This window comes from Lepisosteus platostomus, chromosome 2 (assembly GCF_059453375.1).
Source record: "Lepisosteus platostomus isolate fLepPlt1 chromosome 2, fLepPlt1.hap1, whole genome shotgun sequence".
Classification (NCBI taxonomy): Eukaryota; Metazoa; Chordata; class Actinopteri; order Semionotiformes; family Lepisosteidae; genus Lepisosteus; species Lepisosteus platostomus.
In genome coordinates, this window is record NC_142612.1 from 68,567,877 (window position 1) to 68,587,096 (window position 19,220).

General features: G+C 41.3%; 2 protein-coding genes across 3 annotated transcripts; one reads left to right on the forward strand and one right to left on the reverse strand.

The window, feature by feature from the left end:
• The first annotated feature begins 1,301 nt into the window (after positions 1-1,301).
• On the forward strand, positions 1,302-4,931 carry thap4 (THAP domain containing 4). The gene is made up of 5 exons (XM_088615512.1): positions 1,302-1,458; positions 1,793-1,949; positions 2,428-2,537; positions 2,897-3,000; positions 3,674-4,931. Exons 1-5 carry the CDS (start codon positions 1,434-1,436, stop codon positions 3,791-3,793), a joined length of 516 nt encoding a protein of 171 aa, XP_088471638.1. The 5' UTR covers positions 1,302-1,433; the 3' UTR covers positions 3,794-4,931.
• A 542-nt stretch (positions 4,932-5,473) lies between these two features.
• On the reverse strand, positions 5,474-18,910 carry LOC148676904 (bcl-2-related ovarian killer protein homolog A-like). Of its 2 annotated transcripts, none has more exons than XM_088615536.1 (5): positions 18,403-18,910; positions 16,969-17,337; positions 14,378-14,506; positions 9,778-9,941; positions 5,474-7,184 (listed from the first exon to the last, which is right to left on the reverse strand). In XM_088615536.1, the coding sequence occupies exons 2-5, from the start codon at positions 17,171-17,173 to the stop codon at positions 7,059-7,061; spliced, it is 624 nt and encodes a 207-aa protein (XP_088471662.1). In that variant the 5' UTR covers positions 17,174-17,337; positions 18,403-18,910; the 3' UTR covers positions 5,474-7,058. The 2 variants fall into 2 exon arrangements, with proteins under 2 accessions (XP_088471662.1, XP_088471653.1); XM_088615527.1 differs by having other exon boundaries at positions 16,969-17,340.
• Between the last annotated feature and the right edge of the window lie 310 nt (positions 18,911-19,220).

Genomic DNA, 19,220 nt, shown 5'->3' on the forward strand with positions numbered 1-19,220 from the left:
AAAAGAGTTATTTTTTATCTTAAAGGGGGCAGTCAAAATGCCTTGCTCCTTTCAGCATTCATGTATTATAGCGCAACTTCAAAAACACAATGAAATGTCCATCCAGGTATATTAACTTTCTAGCGCACAGCAGCAACATTATTCAGGTCTTACTGTATCCTGTATACTAAAGTTGACTTGCGTCAGATCTACGTACGTGTAATTGTAAAAGCTTTCGTCCACCTGGGTGTCTCCTGGCACGAGGTACAGTATGTGCCAGCAGCCCCATGGCAACAGCAGGCCAGGTGGAGAAGGAAGAAACTGTTTCACTAAGGGAACGTGAGGTGGACCAGATTGTTTAAGTTAGCAAGGACACAGGTTTTCTTAATAATAATAATAATAATAATAATAATAATAATAATAATAATAATTGCTTACACTTATATAGCACTTTTCTGGACACTCCACTCAAAGCGCTTTACAGGTAATGGGGACTCCCCTCCACCACCACCAATGTGCAGCGTCCACCTGGATGATGCGACGGCAGCCATAGTGCGCCAGAACGCTCACCACACACCAGCTATCAGTGGGGAACTTCTTATATCCCTTCCCTTGTCTATAAAGCAGGCTTCTCTCCCTTTAGTAGTTCAGGTGGGTAGCTGCGTCAGCATGCGTAGGCTGCAAAGGAACAAGCAATAGGTTTATTCCATGCTGAAAAGAGAAGAAAGAAAACGCAACGTTTCGGCCGTGGAGCCTTCTTCATGTGTCAAGCCTCCATGGCTGAAATGTTGTGTTCTCTTTCTTCTCTTTTCAGCATGGAATAAACCTATTACTTGTTCCTTCTCTCCCTTTATCTGTCCAAAACCTTCTGATTTATTATTTCATTAGGCTACCCTGAAGGGTAATGCAGATCTCTATGGATTGTTTTCTGTATCCAGTATTCTATCTCTATCTTTTCATACATGTTTTATCTTACAGCTGTTATGCATCAGGGTTGAATGTTCCAGCTGCACTGTGGATTCTGACATTATTTTACAATTAATTTCTTTAGTTGCAAAAAATTTGCCCTTACTAAGCAGATCATGCCTTCAGGAAGAACTTATGAATCAGATGTCTTTTTTTTTCTTTTGGCATTATAATAATAGAACTAGTGAGGTATTTAACATAATACAATTTAGTAGACAACATGCATGTTTAAAAACACAGAAAAAACAAATAATATATTTTAGGAGTACCTTCCGCATTAACCACTGCTAAAATCAGTTCTTCTGCACAAAGGTCGGGGGAAGACTACATTACCCAACGGCCACTGGGGGCAAAGGGGCGTTATCGTTTTGCGGGGGTGAATTTGACCTCCAGCAGGTTATTCTGTTTTACCTTGCGAGTCGAACCCGGTTGCGGAAGGCAATTCATCGGACGAAGTATTGTTTTTTTTTCTTAAAAGGGCAATCAAAATGTCTTGTCCCTTTCCCCATGCAGGTATTATACCAGTATAAATTCAGAAACGGAATAAAAATGTTTATCCGGGTTTGTTTACCTTCTAGCGCAAAGTAGCAACATTCTTTGGGTCTTACAATATCGATTTAAGCTCACTTAAATGTATGTACATGTGATTCAGAAACATTTTCGCACTTTAGCGATTGCAAATCTGCCGATTTAAGGTTGGCGAGTAAGACTCGTGTAGTCGCCTCGGTTGCTTTCCTTTTACAGTATGTATACGTAACGCATAAGCACGTATCTTCTGTGAGAGGTAGTTCTTGGAAAGTACGGTCATGCACTCTCTCCTAGTCCTGAAGCGGCGGTGTCTTTGCAGAAGCTCCCCTGAACCCTGCCGTCCAGCCGCTGGCGTGGCTGCTGGGGACCTGGCAGTCTGACGAGCCGGGGGAGGGCTCGTACCCCTCCATCCAGCCCTTCCGCTACACGGAGACGCTGCACATCTCTCACGTGGGGCAGCCCGTGCTGAATTTCATGTGAGTACACGGCAGGCACAAACACACGCCGAGGGCGTCTCTAGAGCACTCCCCTGCCATTTTATTTCAGCTGCTTATTTTTACAAACCCATCATTTTGTTAGCCATCTATTCCCAGTGAAGGTCATGGCAACCTGCAGCCTGTTCCAGATGTACAGGGGGCAAGACAGAACTGAATACTGGACAGTATGCCCAGTGCATCTCGGGGCGCACAAATGAATGGCTAATTTGGCATGCAGGCGAAAGGCAGCCGGAATAACTAGAGAAAGTATCCATAGGTCCCGGGAGAACGCAAACCCCCCCAGTCCCTGGAACTGAATTTACAACCAAAGAGCTGTAAGGCAGCCATGCTATCTGCTACGTTATTTTAACATGCCTTTAGCAAATAAACCTTTTTAAAAGGAGATGCTTCCCTAACCCTGAATGCGAAGCTCTGCGATTTCCCCTTCAGGGTGACAGTGACATTTGTCCTCCTGCAGGTTCAGTGCCTTTCACGCCGAGACCAAAAGGCCACTGCACAGAGAGTGCGGGTTCATCAGGCTGCAGGCCGGCACCCAGAGGGTGGCGCTGATCGTGGCCCAGAACTCAGGTACTGTCCACCTCGAAGCGCCTGCTGCCTGGATTGACGTTCGGTACGTTTCAGTATTCGCGGTTATTGTGGAGGAGTTTTGAGTTCCGGTTAATTGTTATACGAGAATGCCAGGGTTTTAAGCGGCTCGTTCATAATGGCTTCCTTTTAAAAAAGACACCTTCTGCTCTGAATTTGACAGTACAGGCTCTGCGTCGACGTTAGGCTGGAATACGACTATTAAAAGTGGCTCGGTGTTTGTTCTGATGGGTATAAAGTTAAAAGGGGAAAATGAACTGTTCATGAGTGACTTCGGGCTGTGTTTCCAGTGAAGTGCTGCTGTGGGCTCTGAGCTCTCTGTACCGGGTGTGTGTGTCCAGGTCTGGTGGAGATTGAGGAAGGGGAGCTGACTGGCCAGCAGCTGACTCTGCAGTCCAAGGCTTTGGCTAGAATATCCTTTGCAAAGGAGCCTTACGTCCAGCAGGTCAGTAATAGCAGCTTGACGGCAGCATAGATGTCACTTTTCCAATCGAAGTCTGTTGTTTAAAGGGGAGTGTAAACAATCAGATTAAACCCCAAAAACTGCCCGCCCTTGCTGAAATTAATTGGCCAGACATTTACATATTGTAGTCAGGAGCCCCTAAAGGCAGGATTGAACACTGCTGTGTAGTGGTTTGGTAAAGACAGAGAGACGCAAGCAGCTGGTTCAGTTCCTTCAGGGCCAGATTATAGAGGTGCCAGCCATGCTCTTTCTCCAATTAGCCACCTTGTCGACAACATTCACGAGCTCATTCCTGGCCGCAGTGCCTATCCTGGTCTGTGTGCAGTATTAATACTGAATTATAATACTCATAGTAATTGTGTGCAGTATTAAACTGTCTCTAGTAGAAACTGAGGTTTTCAAATACATTTTTCTTAAAACTTAAGTGTGCACTGTGATGGCGATGGGGTGCCATCTTCAAATGTTGTTAAATGTACTTCTGCAACACGGTAACTGCTGCTCAATGTGAAAGCACACCTCAGGGCTCAGTCTGGGACCATATGCAAACTTTCACACTAGATTTGTTTTGTCCATTTTATCATTTTATAAATGTGGCAGAATATGTATGTATATATTTTGGTGTGTGTAATTCAAAAGCACTGGTATTTCTTTGCAGATTTCCAGGGTGTTTCAGCTGAAGGAGGATGGCAGGTTAGAGCAAACTGTATCCATGGCGACTGGGAGCCAGCCCCTCTCTCAGCACCTGCACATCACCTACCGCAGAGTGTCCCCTTGAAGGGATAGACTGGAGCCACATAGGAAGAACAGCACTACCACAGAGCTCTCTGCAGCTCACATAATTAACACGTCATCCAGTGTTAACTGTATGCAAAACTGAGAAGACAGCAGTGTGGTGATAGGTTTTTTCTCTCTGCTTTTTCAGCTCTTACCTCACCTGCTGGGGACACTGAGAGAACGTCTTGTAGTCAGTTAGTCTGAATTAATTTGTGAAATTGTCTGCCTTTTGTGGGTCTTTGTTTTGGGATAAGATATCTTAGTTTATTTTTCAGTGTGCTTTCTTTTACTTTCTTAATATATTTTTTATACCAATGGGAAGCAAAGTTAACCACTCAACAGCAGCTGAGCTGTAATTGTCCACATGTTTAGATACTCAGGACAGAATGTGCACTAATCAGAGACTAAGTGAACATGAAATATATTACTTATTCAGTGTACATAATACTCTATGGGGCAATAAAAATATAATGACTATGCAAACAGTACAATACATATTATCAAGAGTGCCAGCAATGTTTTGTATCTAATAGGCAACTAAATTCCAGATTTATAACTTTAGGTCTATCAGGTATCTATAAAGGGGAATGTAATAGTTTTGTGCTAATGGAAGTGTATTATTGTATAAAATGAACTGTGGTTTTGTGGTAAACTCTGCAGGAAAGAATTTGCCTTCAGTGATGAGTGACTCTGATTCCAATTAGTTTATTACTTTTGCCTTAAAGAAACTGACAATTCCAGAATAGGTAACAGCGGGAGTATTTCTGTAATGTAATGTCTTAACACCTGTTAACGAACTGTGTTCTGTAATCATGAATAAGAAAGCTCCTTTCTAAATTTCTCAAGATCTTCTGCAGCATCAAAATCTCTTTGAAGGAGTCATAGGTCAACTGTTTGCACTTTGTGAATAGTTACATGTTTGTAAAATATGCTACGTAATGAAGTGTTTCCACATTTATATCAATTGCTATGATTGATGCTGTCAGAATAACCGAGTTTCAGAAGGCTGCTTCTGATGCAGTGGCACTTAAGTTCAAGCAAGATGGCAGTGACAATTGTTTAATCACCCCATGACTGAGTAATATCAATTACCACAGCTGTGTAAAACTCTGTGTCATTAATAAAAGTGTTAGAAGACACCAGTGTTTTGTAATGTTTTTATTTCATGCAGATAAAAGAATCTCCCAAACTTGGCTGTGCTTCAGCTCTTCTGTTCCATGTCTCCTTTTAAGAGCACCTGAGGAGGAAATATTTTTAAAAGGGATTACAATATTAATATATATTCCGGTTAGTGTTTGATGTTTTTTTTTACAAGTGTTATTTGCTGCCTTCACCACTATGTGGCATAAAAGCCCCATCACCCCAAGCAAGTTTAACAAGTTTCTCTAATACATTTCTAACATTTCTTTTACGGGCGGTACAGAGATCAGCATTATTGCCTCCCAGCACTGGGCTCAGCCCTGGGTGCTATCTGTGTGAAGTCTGTATATTCTCCCTGTGTTTGTGGTTTTTCCAGATGCTCCAGTTTCCTCCCACAGTCTTAAGACCTACTGGTAGGTCAATCGGTTTCTGGGATAGGCTCTGGGTGGTCAGTTATAAAATAACTTATGATTCAATTTCAGGCTGTTTGTGTGGAGGCAATGTGAAGGTTGCCACAAATCATTCAACACCACAAGGCCAACACCATCCAAGAAATGAACATGTTTTATTGAAGGCTTCTGCAAAGACCAAGTACAACAGTAGATATTTAGGTGTCACATAATACATAAATTACAAATCACATAATAGTCAAAATGACACATTAAAAAAATAACAACGTTTGTCTGCCATTGCAATGGTCTGCATACAGTAGGTCTGAAGTTCAGGTCTCTGGTGTCCAGGCTGAAGGAAGAGCCTTGATACCAAGTAGCTTTGTCAGGTGCTGGTGAGATGTATCGTTCATGGTCTTTAAGACCTCTTCAGTCCGTTTTTCATCAAAAGTATTGTATCTATTCAGAGCCACATAAAGGAGTCCATTCCAATCTGACTCCTGATTAGTCTTAGCAACTGTTCAATGAAAGTTGCAATAGAAGCTTGATCATTTTATCCTTAAAATCCAGGCTGCACATGCTCTCAAACTGTCTAAAAAACATTTTCCAACTGGGATCTGCTCTGAGACAGGTGTTGGGATGTTTTTACATAAGGAACTTCATGTCACTTCATTCATTATGAGAAGAAAAGACAATGAATTCAAAATACTCCACTGGGAAAAGAAAGGTCTACCCCATAAATCTGGGATGCCTCAAGCTATAACTATCACAAATAAACTAAATTGTTAATTGTACAGTAGCTGTCCATAGAAATGAAATGTTTGCTGAATGAAATTCTGAAGAAAACATGGCAATTAAATAATCAGAGTATCAATTTTAATGGTGGAGTGAATTCATGTAAAAATATTAAATCTAAACAGAATGAACATCCAGAGCTGAGGAAATGGCTCGTCTTAATTTCCCTTAAGAGAAATCTGAGGGAGACTTCAGCTCTGAAGACCTTAATATATTTCATTTATTCAGTTTTGTGTAGCTCATGTCAGAAAAATATATGAGCTGTACCAATGCATTTACTCCAGGGTTTATGAAATAAAAAGTTACTGAATGTTACAAATTGAGGTATCTTTTTAAAGTTTTGTTTTCTGCACTGAGCAGTCATGATAAAGTCAAAGCTCTAAGTTAGAAAAATATGCTCAGAGGAGCTACAGGACAAAGGGATCTAAAATTATTGAAATTTAGGGTTTAAAAAAAGTCTTTGCTACTCAATATTTGTTACTAGTTTATGAAATAAATAAATTAAAGGCTACAATTAGATGACCATAACAACTTTAAAGATACCGGGTCACTTCTTACTAACAGAAGTGTCAGCCTTACTGTCAAGACTAAAATCTTTACACAGTCAATCCCCTCAAACCGTAACTGTAACCAGAACTAACATGTTTCCAACCCAACTTTACACCCAGGCACCTTCTTGAGAGGCATCCTCCTGTGGTCTGGCTGTTGTGCACAGTAACGAGACAATTCTGTGCTATATTCCACCCCCCAGAGGTGGGTGGACTGCAGTGTTCAGTTGTTAGTTCCTCTAGAGCATTCTTGCGATGGCAACTTGAGATCCTGTTTTGAGGCAGTGTATGGTGTAATGATGCAAGTTGCTTCTGTTTGAACTCATCCCAAAGGATGTTTTTTTTTCCCACAGTTTGGGTGCGGAGGGCTGAGTGGTTTCTCTCCATGGAGACTTCAGCGCTCTCGCAGAAGGTAGAAGACCACGGTTTTGACGAAGTGACCACAGGTAAAGGCAGCAGAGACTAGCCAGTGAGACCGGAGACGGGGGTCAGTGTTCACTACACACTTTGTGACGTCAGCCTAGGAAAGGAGAGAGGAGGTCATTCATAACGGCAGACACATCTCGCTATTAAATCTACATACTTCAACAAGGAGGAAGAAGAGAAGATGACAGGTGAATATATACATTAAATAATGCTGATGTAAAGGCTCATTAGTATTTGAAGACTGAGGATACCCAGAATACAGCATGACTGAACACACAAGCATGGCAGGCTAGCTGTTGCTGCAAGTGGAAATCCCACTGCTTCCAGTAGTGATTATTTGCCAACTGTGCGCCACCAGTCTTTACCCCATAAATGAATGACACTACAGTGTCTTTACACATATTTCAACACATACCATGCTGTAAAAAGTTACTGAGCGAATGTCAGGGAAGAAGTTATACCATGTATTTTCACTGTGTATTCAACCTTGCCAATAAAGCATTTCTTCATCCCTGAAAAATGAATCTGACTAACAATAATCTCAATCAGGATCTCTGTATATTCTGATCCATTTTACTTATGGCACCTGCGAATCAAATATTAATGTCTATAAACAGAAAATATGAGCTCTTTGAAATATTAAAGCAGTTATACAATGACGATTACGGTGCAAAATTTTTTTCAAATTTAATTCTCTGGTAGAACTACTTTAGACAATTCATTATGTTCTTGTCAGCTTTGTAAGTAATTGCTAAGTGTCTTGTTCATTTACAGCAGAACAGCTTCATTAGATGAGTAAATAGCATCCTTCAATCTGTGCAAATACTGTCATTGACAAAACTTTGCAGAAAAAAGGGATGTGGGTACTTTTAAACCTTGATGTAATGTCATTTTTATTTAAGGATACTGTTATAGTGTACATGAATTAGGAATGCAACCATTGTGAAATTCTGAAAAAAAACTGTTAAGACCATTAAATCTTTAATCTAATTTTAATTATACTGTTCTAGGAGCAAGTGAACCAATTCTCCCCCGCTGTTCTGAGTTCTTTGTTAATGTCTCTTCAAAGTTAAGGACTTTCAGAAAAGCTCTGAGCTGAGCCTGGAGAGCATCCAGCTAACCACAGTTTCTTAAAAGCCTTCCACTGATTTGATGAATATCATGTTTTCTTGAGTTTCTTTGGACTTTATTTTTTTCCCCCAATTCATTTGTTGTTTTTACAGTACTGCACAGAAATGTTAGTCTATTTTAAAAAAAGGAGGCAGTATCATCTGAAAACAGAGTGAAGGGTTTCAGGTGCTCCGCAGATATACTGGCTTTTATGCTTCAGGATGTCAGACTAGGTAAAATCACCAAGGGTTACTGTTTAGCTACATAACACTGTGCAGTACCAATCCAGCACCCTTTAGTTTGACGGATGAGCTGATGTCCATTCTGCATGGAAAGATGAGCACTTGCCTTGCACTGCTTGATGTAAGTGCTTTGAAAGACCTGCTGCTGGGATGATAATATGATTTGTGACAAAACCAGAAATGGGGTGGAGATAATTTGCAATAAATTGTATACAAATCTAGACATGCAATAATTCACAAGAATAATTTAGTTTAAGGAACAGGCACTCGTTCAATCCCCTAGGTATACAATGTGATTGTATTTGGGTACAGTGATTTATTTACATCAGGGAAAAAGCCAGTTAAGCAATATGGAATATCAATCAACTGCATCAAACTTACAGGTTAACTGAGGATCAGGTTTCTGCTTAAAACTGAGCCAATTTAAGACAGACACTGACAGCCAACTAAAACATTTCTGAGCTTTCTGATGAGGACATTCCAAACCATACAGCTGTATTGTATCTTGTTTGCACAAGACATACCATCTCCTTATTTAAAACATACTGTACAACTAAAATATTAAATAGTGAATTAGCATTCTCATTTGGCTTTAAACAATATAATTGTCTTTTGTGAATTATAAAAAGTGACCATCCTATTGCGACTGGCACCACAAATGCAAAAATGTGTTCTAGGAAAATAACTTTCATTCTTAAATGAAAAGAGCTTGAGATAAAGTGAAGCCCAGCCTTTAATTCTGGCTCAGTTTGGAGTGCAAACCTACGGGGTACATTATGAAATAAAATAGAGGCTATTAATGAAGGATCACTGATGATGATAAGACTGCAATTCAAAAAGGGGAAGATACTTTAATAGTATGAAACCAATGACTATCTATACAGTCTAAATCTTTCAAAAAAACAGTTCCATCTGCATCTGACCTGAATAAGATACTTGACCAAATGTACACCTTGCCCTTCACAGCTTGTCCCTTCACAATTCACTGAATCTATGTGAAAAAACGCTCTGTAGATCTAGATAATAAAAGTGGGGCTGTTTAGTTACTGTATTTAGCATTAGTGAACGGGGACTTCAAACAGGGAAATCTTACTAAAAATCGCTGACGTTTCTGGAGAAGCACTGGCATTTTGAATCATATACGCAGGACTGCTTTTGACACATTCATTGCTATGCTCGTTATACTAAAAAAATCAAAGCTTTACTACTAAATTTTAGTGGGCTGAATGATAGCTGTTTCTTAGTCCGGTTATTATTAAAATCCTGCTTTGATTAACTAGGTTTGCAAGCTCCTGCGATCCAGTATGTAGAAATACAGGAAAATGGAATTCTTACCCATCCACCCCTTCTCCTCAGCCATTCGACCAGGCTCTTGCGCACAAACTCGCCCAGGCAGTCCACAATGGTATCAACCATGGCTGGGTGTCCATGACGCACGCAGTCCACCGCCAGACCTCCAGCCACTGCGTACAGAGATACCACCTTCCCCCACGTTATACCTGCAGTAAAAGGGGACACACAGACACCTCTTTTTACCATTTCATTAGGCCAAGGGAAGTCTGGTTTCCCTGTAAAGGTTCAGCCAAAATAAAACAGAAAAACCATCTAACGGCATCACACAACACCATGCTCAAGAACTGACTTGAACATGAACAGTGGGCAGAAAAAACAACTGTACTATGGGTTAGAAAGAAGGCACAACTACAGGATATGGACATACAATTTTATAAGCAGCACAGCAAAATGCTTCTTGAGCCCCAGGGCTGTATTGTAAATCACCTTTTTAGCTGTTGCACTTGGGAAAAGCGAGCCAGGTGTTACAATGGCAGGGCGGTAGTGGGGTTACACAGGGCTACATCGATTGCTGCTGGTGGTGCAATCCCAGGAGGCTAAGGTAAGACTGCTTCAGCAAACCAAATCCACTGGGAGGGCTTAAAGGGGAACTGCAGCACTATTTTTATATATTTCGAGTGTTAGAACGAATCAGCATCGATAAAGGAAAACGCACACAGTAACGTGTAAAACCTCCAATTTACATCACAAAATAGATCATTTCCAGGGATGCGCAGCACCATATTCTGCTATTCAAAATGAGGCAACAAAACATCCGGTGATGTGAAGCAGCCTTATTAAACAGTAAACAAACAGGGCTGTAAATACATCCCTTTTAATCCAATAGAAATATTGTTCTTGTTTTTAAGATGTTTTTGTCGACAAATTACACTTACTTGTTAACTCGGCATTGAAGATCACATTAGAACATTTCAGCAGTGAAATGTCTGCTGCACAACCTTTACTCATTTGCTCACACATTATATTAGTCATTACAGTGACTAGTGAGCAGGAAGAGCCACTTCATGTCACAATTGGTGTGAACTCTCGCTCTCACCTGTGGTGAGAGCAGGGGTTTTCGAGAGCATGGTGACTATCCAGTACTTTCACATAGTTCACAAATTTGTGCTTAATTAGGAATTTGTAACATTTTGCAATATTGTCAATTAATTTATTTGGTTATCTAGACTTAATAACTGGTCTGAGAAATCGGGACTGCACTTCCCCTTTACTAGCGGTGACAATCCCAATATGCAACAGAGCAAGTTGAAGTCCTTACATTTACAGCAAAATGCATCGTGGGTAACAGAACAGCAATGTCATAGTGAAACCACAACTGAAATAATCTAAGACCCCAACATTCAAGGCAAAAGAACTTGAATTTCACAAAGAATAAGCCATTAAGGTCACAAAGACCTCAATGGGGACACTGTGACAAAGACCAACGTCATAAATATAGTGGGTTTAAAGATGCCTTGACTGAATCTGTCACCATGAACGGACAGAGATTTGTACAATATGTTAACGTTCAATATCAGGTACATCTTCAAGTATATCTTAAAAAGTACCATGTGAAAAATACATTAATATAGTTTTTTATTATGGTTATTCATTATACCCATTAATTGGACTGTTTGACTTTGGTTTATACTCCTTTTATGTCCAAGTCATATTTCAACTGATAACAGCAGGCATCTATTAGGTTTTACCACTAGATAAAACAGAAAGCAAACAGAGCAGTCCCAAGAAAAAACAGCATAAAGGGAGCTATCTTGTGTAAACAGTTCATGAAAGGAGCCAAGTCAGTTGCAGGCTTGGCTGGGGAAATTCAGGCCTCCGGTTTTAAATGAATGCCTAGGCCTCTTCTTAAACCTTACCACAGTGTGCTCAAACTAGGTCAACAGAGAGTCCCTTTGGAACAGTTTGTCTCTTTACATCCGTAAAGTGGAGACAACTCGGTTGAGTAACCAGCTTTCTAAAATGTCATGCAGCCCAATAAAACAATTGAGAAGCAGTATGATAAACTCTTGAAGCAATTGCATGAGGTCATTGGATAACATTCCATCTGTTAGAACTTTGCTGCTGCTTTCTTGGCAATTTCTAAAAAGTATTCAGAGAATTTTTTGAGAGCCTAATAGTATTTTAATACTCTTAAAGAAGGCACTCAAGGCAAAGGAGGTATTTAGTTCTTTTAAGTTGCGGCACAGTAAGGCACTCTACAGACATCCCCATTTCACTCATCTGCAGGTCAACTGCTGTTCCCTGGAGGAATGTGATAACAGTAATTCTGAAAAAAAAATAGGCAGGCTCCCAAAATAAAACACAGTCCAGTTACCATAGACACAGCCTCTGAAGGCATTTCCTAACCCTAACACTGGATTAGTACTCCATATTTGGAGAAAAAAATAGATCTATCTTTGGCAAACCCATAACAGCTTTGCATCCTGGTTTAAAATATCCCACTTTGATTCCTTAATTAGATTCTCAAATACTCTGGATCCTCCAAACACAGAAGGCAATGGATTCTGAAGTTTTTTTTACGTATTGTGAAATAAACTGGATATTGTTTAGTCACACAATCCATATTCCATTCTGAGAGAACTTCATCCTTTGAACTTCATGAGTAATAGATGTAAACAACATCTTCAGACGACCGTGATCTGAGATCTCTAATGTTCAACCTCTGCACAGAGTATAATGCAAATCCTTAAATCTAGAGACTCCAGGTTTAGATCTATGTCACACTCTGTAACTAAGAGCACCCTGTGATGGTGTAAAACTGAGAGAGAGCACCCCTAAGTTTTGTATAGGAGGTTACTGAAGGAGATACTCTGTATGCCAGACAGCACCTAGCAGTATCCGTCTTGCAATTAATGAGATACAACAAAAGGCAGTGGCACAGAGCTACTTTTATACAGTTCAGTGAGTCTAAAGAACAACCCACACTTGCAACTGAGCAACCCCTAGTCATTTCCTCACTGACTTCCTCCAGGGCAATACCCTCCAAACATAGAATGAGTTTCACAATCTTGACCTCCCAAAGAGACCGCATGATCTAACCTCAGAGGAGCACTGGGACTAGATCCCAGAGATGGAGTAGGCAAAAGAAATAGAGGAAGAGTGAGATGCAGAGCAGAGGACATGCAGCTGAAACCTCCCAGTATACTGTAGGACTGGCAGGAGGCCCAGAAGTAAACACTGCTAGACAAGAAACCCCTGGCCTCCCACGGCTTCCTTTCCTGCACAGAGCAAGGGGTTCTGCAGGGGCCTGAGTCACACAGCAGGTTAGCTTCTCCAGACCGTCAGGCCCTCTGCTTGTGAAGGTCAGTGCGTGCTTGCTTGAGGAACAGGCCTGGCTGACGCAGTGTAGGCCCCAGTGGATGTTTCACACCGTGGTGCAAGTTTCTCAACAGATTTTGAAGATTAGCAGATGGTTAACCCAATGTGTGTGGTAGAGTTTTCTTGCAGCTCTTAAAAAGTTATAAAGACTGCAAGAAAGATAATGCTCTCTCTCTCTGGTACATTTTTATACTTCTTCAGCCACATCCCTAGCAAACTGACTCAGGACTAATGATCTGATCTCATGACACAGCAGGGCCGCGCCAACTTTACTCCAGACACCCGCTTCTACAATCCACATAATAATCCGGCCCCTAGGGCAGGACTGACTGCGTTTCATAACTTGTCCTTTATCTGCTTCCAAAGGAAGAACTGGGATGCTTTATGTTCAAACCACATCCCCATATCATCCGAGGCATGGTCTGGTTTCTGAAGGGAAGCGCAGATCATGTAGTTCGGGAAGTGTTACTGGCCTGCAAACAACCGCCCAAACATGGTGATAAAAGGGACATCTCTTCAAACCAGTCTTACAGATGAGTTCCTGTATAATCTAGACGGGTAAGCAATCCCATGGAACAAACAGAATGTTGCTTTTCAACAATGCTACCACAGTTCAGTTCATCTGCCAAAACAGAGCTGTTTCTTACTTCTTTTCCCTTCTGGCCTATTCACACTGCGATGTAGGAAATTTGGGCACTAAATTTCCGATTTAGTTCAGAGAAGAAAAGAAAACAAGTATTTTATAATTATTAATTAATTAATTGCTTACACTTATATAGCGCTTTTCTGGACACTCCACTCAAAGCGCTTTACAGGTAATGGGAACTCCCCTCCACCACCACCAATGTGCAGCATCCACCATTTATCCACGTTTTATTTTAGTTTGCCTAAACCAAGATTAAATATTTGTCGCATTTTACCTATCCTTGTCTCCCAATACCCTTCTTTTTAAATCACAGAATATTGTTCACTTGCATACACTTTTTATCAGCTTACATTCAAGTGCTCGGTTTCAGTAAAGGAGAAATTTGTCATAACTGCAATGCAAATTCTCCTAAACCAGCAGGGGATGTGGAGTGACCTGCCCACAGCTAGATGGTGCAACTAAGCCACGGTCTGACAACCAGTTCTCACTTCAGTTACACAATAAGCAATGACATGCATGACTTAAAGAGAGTGTTGCGCCAGATTCAGCTTACAAATTCAAACCAACCACCTACTCTATGCTGCTCCAAACTCTCAGCTACCTGCTGCTGTCTCTTACCAGTGCTGAAGATCTCTGCAGCTACGGCCAGGAAGGCATCTGACACAATGTTCTCCGAGGCCACAGTGATGCTGAGTTGCCTTGCCACATTCCGGTAAATGTTGGGTCGCAGGTATTCCAGCTCATCGCCTGTTATGCACCAGAAGAGAGGTAATTAGATGAATGAAACAATGCACATCCTGCAGTGCTTGTGTATTTAAAAGCCCAGTCAGGCCCTATCACTGTCCACCAGCACAAAATATGTTACAGCAAAGCAATCCGCAAGAAAAAGCATATTTACAGCTGGTGAATCCCACAGAAAAGGCGATACAGGCACGGATGGTAAAGTTAAGCACATTTTTAGAAGACAGGCACACAGTGCTATGAAATTCAAACAACAGACAAGTGAGGTGAAGCACAGGTTTTAGTTCGTTTTGAGATAGCACATAGAACAAGATGCTGCTGTGAAGATCTAGCATAGTTAGAGTTATAATAAATGACCACTTATGATGCGTGATAAAGATTGATTTCACATTGCATAAACATCTTTGATGTCAGAGATGCCCATCTTGTCCACTTTTGTAGAGCATACTCTCGAACGCAGCTAAGATGTGCTGTACTTTACCAAATTTAAAGACATCTTGAGACCGTAAATCTAAGATTTAAAGACCTGAAATCTACCTGAAGTTTTGTAAACTGTTTGACATTTTTCTAACAATCCAAAAACATAAGGGCTATGCTGTTAAAATCTTTTCCATTCCTTTTTATGGGACAACCCTCTCTGTGCTGATAAAGCTTGTCAAATGTACACATTTCATTTTGTATTTTGTCTCTTTTATTATCCTTCCCTGGTTATCAGTTAATTTGATTTTTTAAAGATTTCTCCTTTGGATCTGGATCTTGAACTCTGAACGGTAATTTCCATACGTGCATCCACTGTGACATCTGCTGCTAAGTCACGAGGAACCGGAGGTTGCATCTCTTTGCAATTGCTTAGATGTTCATCATCTGTACCTCAATTTTAAACTGTCCAACCACCTCATTGGCTACTGAACTTTATCCAGTTACTCTGAGGATTTGAAACCAATCCTTCCATATTGCAATTAAATCATTTCAGATCACCAGACTCTTGAGTTTGAAAGAAAATGAAGAGTTAATTCAGCAAAACAAATAATCTAATGGAGTCTTACTGGGGAAATTTGAAAGAAAGACAATACCCCTACTCCTGCCAATAACGAGGGTCTACAGATGGCATAACAGGCTTTCCATCCCATCATTCTTTGCTCAAGCATTCTTCCATGAACTCCACTCCCACTTCCAATGGAGTCACTCTTCGGCTTGTTTCATAGTGGGAATCCACTTAGCTTGTCCACACAGCCAGGCTGTCATCCCTCAAAGCAGGAGGCTTAAAGCCAAATTCCGTCCATAAAAGCCGCATTTCATTTCACCTTGCTGGGGTGCTGTTTCCTGAAATCACTAACGCTGCAGTCACTAGCAAGCTGCTGCACGGCATCATTCTGTGGAAGAGGCAGAGGCTCAGGCTCACGTTCACGGTTCTCTTTGCCTCTGCCGCTCTGTTTTATCATCGGCTCCCCCCAGCAGTAACAGACAATTCTGCTGCACGTTCTACATCAGGTGTGGCTGCACTTCAAAGTTTTAAGCATAAAACCAAGCATGGAAAGAATTCAGTAAGCAGTGCTTGCACAAGCACAGATCTCACAATGGGCCCTAGTGCTGGCTGCTACAGTGTGGGCTCTTGAGGGAGGGTGCTGACAGCTGCTAAGCAAGGAAACGCCAACACACAAGTCTGGACAGTTCCTTGCCAAATCATGGCATACAGTATGTGGAGCTTGCCATAAAACACCAGTGCTCTATCTGCAGAAGCTGACGCACGGACAGCAAATACAAGCACTCAGATAAGAGACAAGGGTGAGGTACTCAATAAGTAAGAGGTAAGAGGCAAAATTCTCGTATCCTGGATTCAAAAAGCAAATTTGTACAGGTGCAGTCAAAGATTCATTAAGGAGTGTGTGGCAAAATGAGGGCATCCAACATCTGGGGCAATTGTGGCTTCTAGCAAATTGAATCTTTGAAAAGAAAATATTTATTTTCCTTCATGTAAGGCAACATGCCAGAGAGAGGTGCAACCAAGCATTCATTGACTTCAAAAGCTATTTGTTTGCAGGAGCAACCCAAACCATTTTCTTTTTCACCACTACAGAGACATCTCTCACAGAGGCTGTTTGACAAGAGTGACCATTCAAATCCGCACAAATTATTAGCTGAAGTCATTTGTGCAACGATTGCGAAAATGACAACTAGAAGCTCATGGAAAGGGCACTTTGCTTAAAAGGCAGCAGCAAAGCTACAACCTCCGAGTGGCTGCAATACGTGCCGGAACAACGCTTCATTTAGAAGAAAAAAAAAAGTTACCCATAACGGACACAGCAACTGAAAGATTCAGACCGTGTTCTGGCTAGCCTCTTACAATCTGACAGCTCCAAACTGTTACCCTCAGCGTGTGTGACGAGGTCACGAACAGACGACTCGGAGCGAACTGAACGAGTCTGACCGAGGTGCCACGAGCAGGCTTCAGGGACCCCCCTGCTTACCGAGCCACAGCAGGACGGAGGACACCTCCCCGTGGGCCGCATGCTCCGGTTTGGACCAGCCTAGTCCCGCTCGGTTCAGCCGGGAGTGGATGTATTCCCTGCAGAGCGCCTTGGCCTGGGAGACCAGCTCCTTGTCCGTGGGGGAGCGGTCAAACACCTCCATTACTTCAGCAGCAAACACCGAAGACCTGCGCAGCACCTCCATCCCCTTCAGAGACCCAGCAACACCACCCAGGGCTGTTCTCCTGGAGCCAGCTCCCCCGTCACTTCAGAGTTAAGAGTTCTCCGTAAAGCTGTTTCTCTTTTTTCTTTTCCTTGAGGAATCCTCTGATCCGAGGAGGGTGTCTTACTCAAAACGGGGAGATTCCTCTGCTGAAAGTGGAGGGGGGGGGGAAAAAAGAAGAAATGCCCAAGTTCACACACTCACTTCACAGAGAGTGCCATAAGCACTTTGGCTTTTGTAGTAATTAGCAGTTCTAGAATAAATGTCCTGAATAGTTTTCCCTGATAACCTCAGAAATTATTCAACAAAACTGTTTCTGTTGTTACAGGTTCAGCATTCACTTAACCCGTAATCTGCAAATGAGATTTTGGGACCACTAATTTGCTTTATATTAAAATGTACCACTTCTTGACTTAATTAAAGTCAAGATTAGATACCATAACACGAAGACACGGATAGAAAATATACATCTCACCACACATCTCTTCAGTAAATCATAAGAAAAATGTGGTTTTCGTTTGCCTTCTCAAACACTGGTCAGGTTGTGGTGTTGGAAAACTAACACATTCTGTCAGAATGCCAATTGCATTGCTTACAGCTGTTGTCCCACTTTTAAAAGTGGTACTGTGTATATATCTTGTGATAAATAAACAGTAACATTAATTATACGTGCTGCTGGTGGTGAGAACAGTTTATGCTGTGATGAATATGATTATTATTACTACTACTCGCTATAGACCGTTTATATATTCCTATAATAATCGTGTGAAATACTGCTCCCTTTATCTTTCGAACATGGATTATATAATTCAGTTTTAGAAACCTTTAACAAAATATGCTCTACTCCTTGCACATACCTACAAACCTCATTCAAACACTTCACCGGTGGCGTGTTTGCAAGGTGTATAGGTGAAAGGGGACATGATCTAGACGTATCAAGACCAAAATGTTACAGAGCAAAATCTGTTTTTATTGAGTTACTATTGGGCTGGTGGATAAGTTCTTTCACGAGTAAACACCGAAGTAGCTACAGAAAAAACAGTCACACACTCAAATACATAATCCTGAACCACAAAGGCCCGTGACCCAATTAACAAAAAACGATTCTATATTGGCGATTGAACTGTTTCTGCCAATATAACAAATTGCCAGTCTTTCGCACGAATTACCTGAATTCACGTTGCGCGAAGTTTCTACTCAAAGGCACTTACCTTTCTTTGAAATACTGCAGGCTCCAGCTGTGAGGTTCGCTCTAGAAAACTCCAAACAGTATCAACTGATGCTGAATGCGATTCCCCCCTTTTCGTTTTGTACGATCCCCCTTCTTAAGATAAAGCACAAATCACTGCGCAACAGCTGAATAAAGAGAAAGCCAAAAGCTAAAATGCAAACTCCCCGTCATATACAGTACATTTAGAAACCCATTCTATTCGATTAGATTGGCTTTAGTCATTGCTGTCATGAACGTCATTAATCTACTTCATAACGTGATCCCGGGGTTTAATTCTTCAGCCTCTTCAGCCGCTGGTCTGCAAACGCGCAAATTCTGAGCTCGTTCGCTCCCCTTTCAGTCCCCGTAGAGCTGTTGTATTTTTCGCTGGTACTTGTTAGCAAGCTGAATCAGGTTGTCAGCTCTGAACTTTCTTTCTGCAGCAACTTTCAAACTGAAGTTTCCTTCTAAGGAAAATCATTCAGTTTGGCTTCGGAGGCGGAGTGAAATGAAACAACAGAGGTTTTACAGCTCCGCCCCCATCTCATAATTGCTATTGAAGAAGTACTTCGCTCTAAAGTATTATTACTGGCAGAAATGTGCACTAATGTTAAACTAGCAAATTGACTTCAAAATAGATCCATTGTATGTGGAAATGTTTATAAAAGGGCGGGGTTGGTGAGACTTTGGAAGTCGAGGTAAAGATAACGTTTCCAGATACAGAAAGCACTTATGAGGGCCTTTTTAACCGTTCAATAGTACCTGTTTCAGTATATTTTTTCTTTTAACAGTGCTGCTCATATTTGTCTTGGTACTGTA

What these genes read in the sequence shown, in the direction of transcription:
- thap4 (XM_088615512.1), top strand. Translation starts at nt 1,434, where the DNA reads ATGTCTTGTCCCTTTCCCCATGCAG. An exon ending in CAGCCCGTGCTGAATTTCAT is followed by an intron (nt 1,950 to 2,427) that starts GTGAGTACACGG and finishes GTCCTCCTGCAG; the next exon opens with GTTCAGTGCCTTTCACGCCG. An exon ending in GATCGTGGCCCAGAACTCAG is followed by an intron (nt 2,538 to 2,896) that starts GTACTGTCCACC and finishes GTGTGTGTCCAG; the next exon opens with GTCTGGTGGAGATTGAGGAA.
- LOC148676904 (XM_088615536.1), bottom strand. Translation starts at nt 17,173, where the DNA reads ATGGAGGTGCTGCGCAGGTCTTCGGTGTTTGCTGCTGAAGTAATGGAG. An exon ending in CTCCGTCCTGCTGTGGCTCG is followed by an intron (nt 14,507 to 16,968) that starts GTAAGCAGGGGG and finishes GGTGCATAACAG; the next exon opens with GCGATGAGCTGGAATACCTG. An exon ending in TGCAGAGATCTTCAGCACTG is followed by an intron (nt 9,942 to 14,377) that starts GTAAGAGACAGC and finishes CTTTTACTGCAG; the next exon opens with GTATAACGTGGGGGAAGGTG.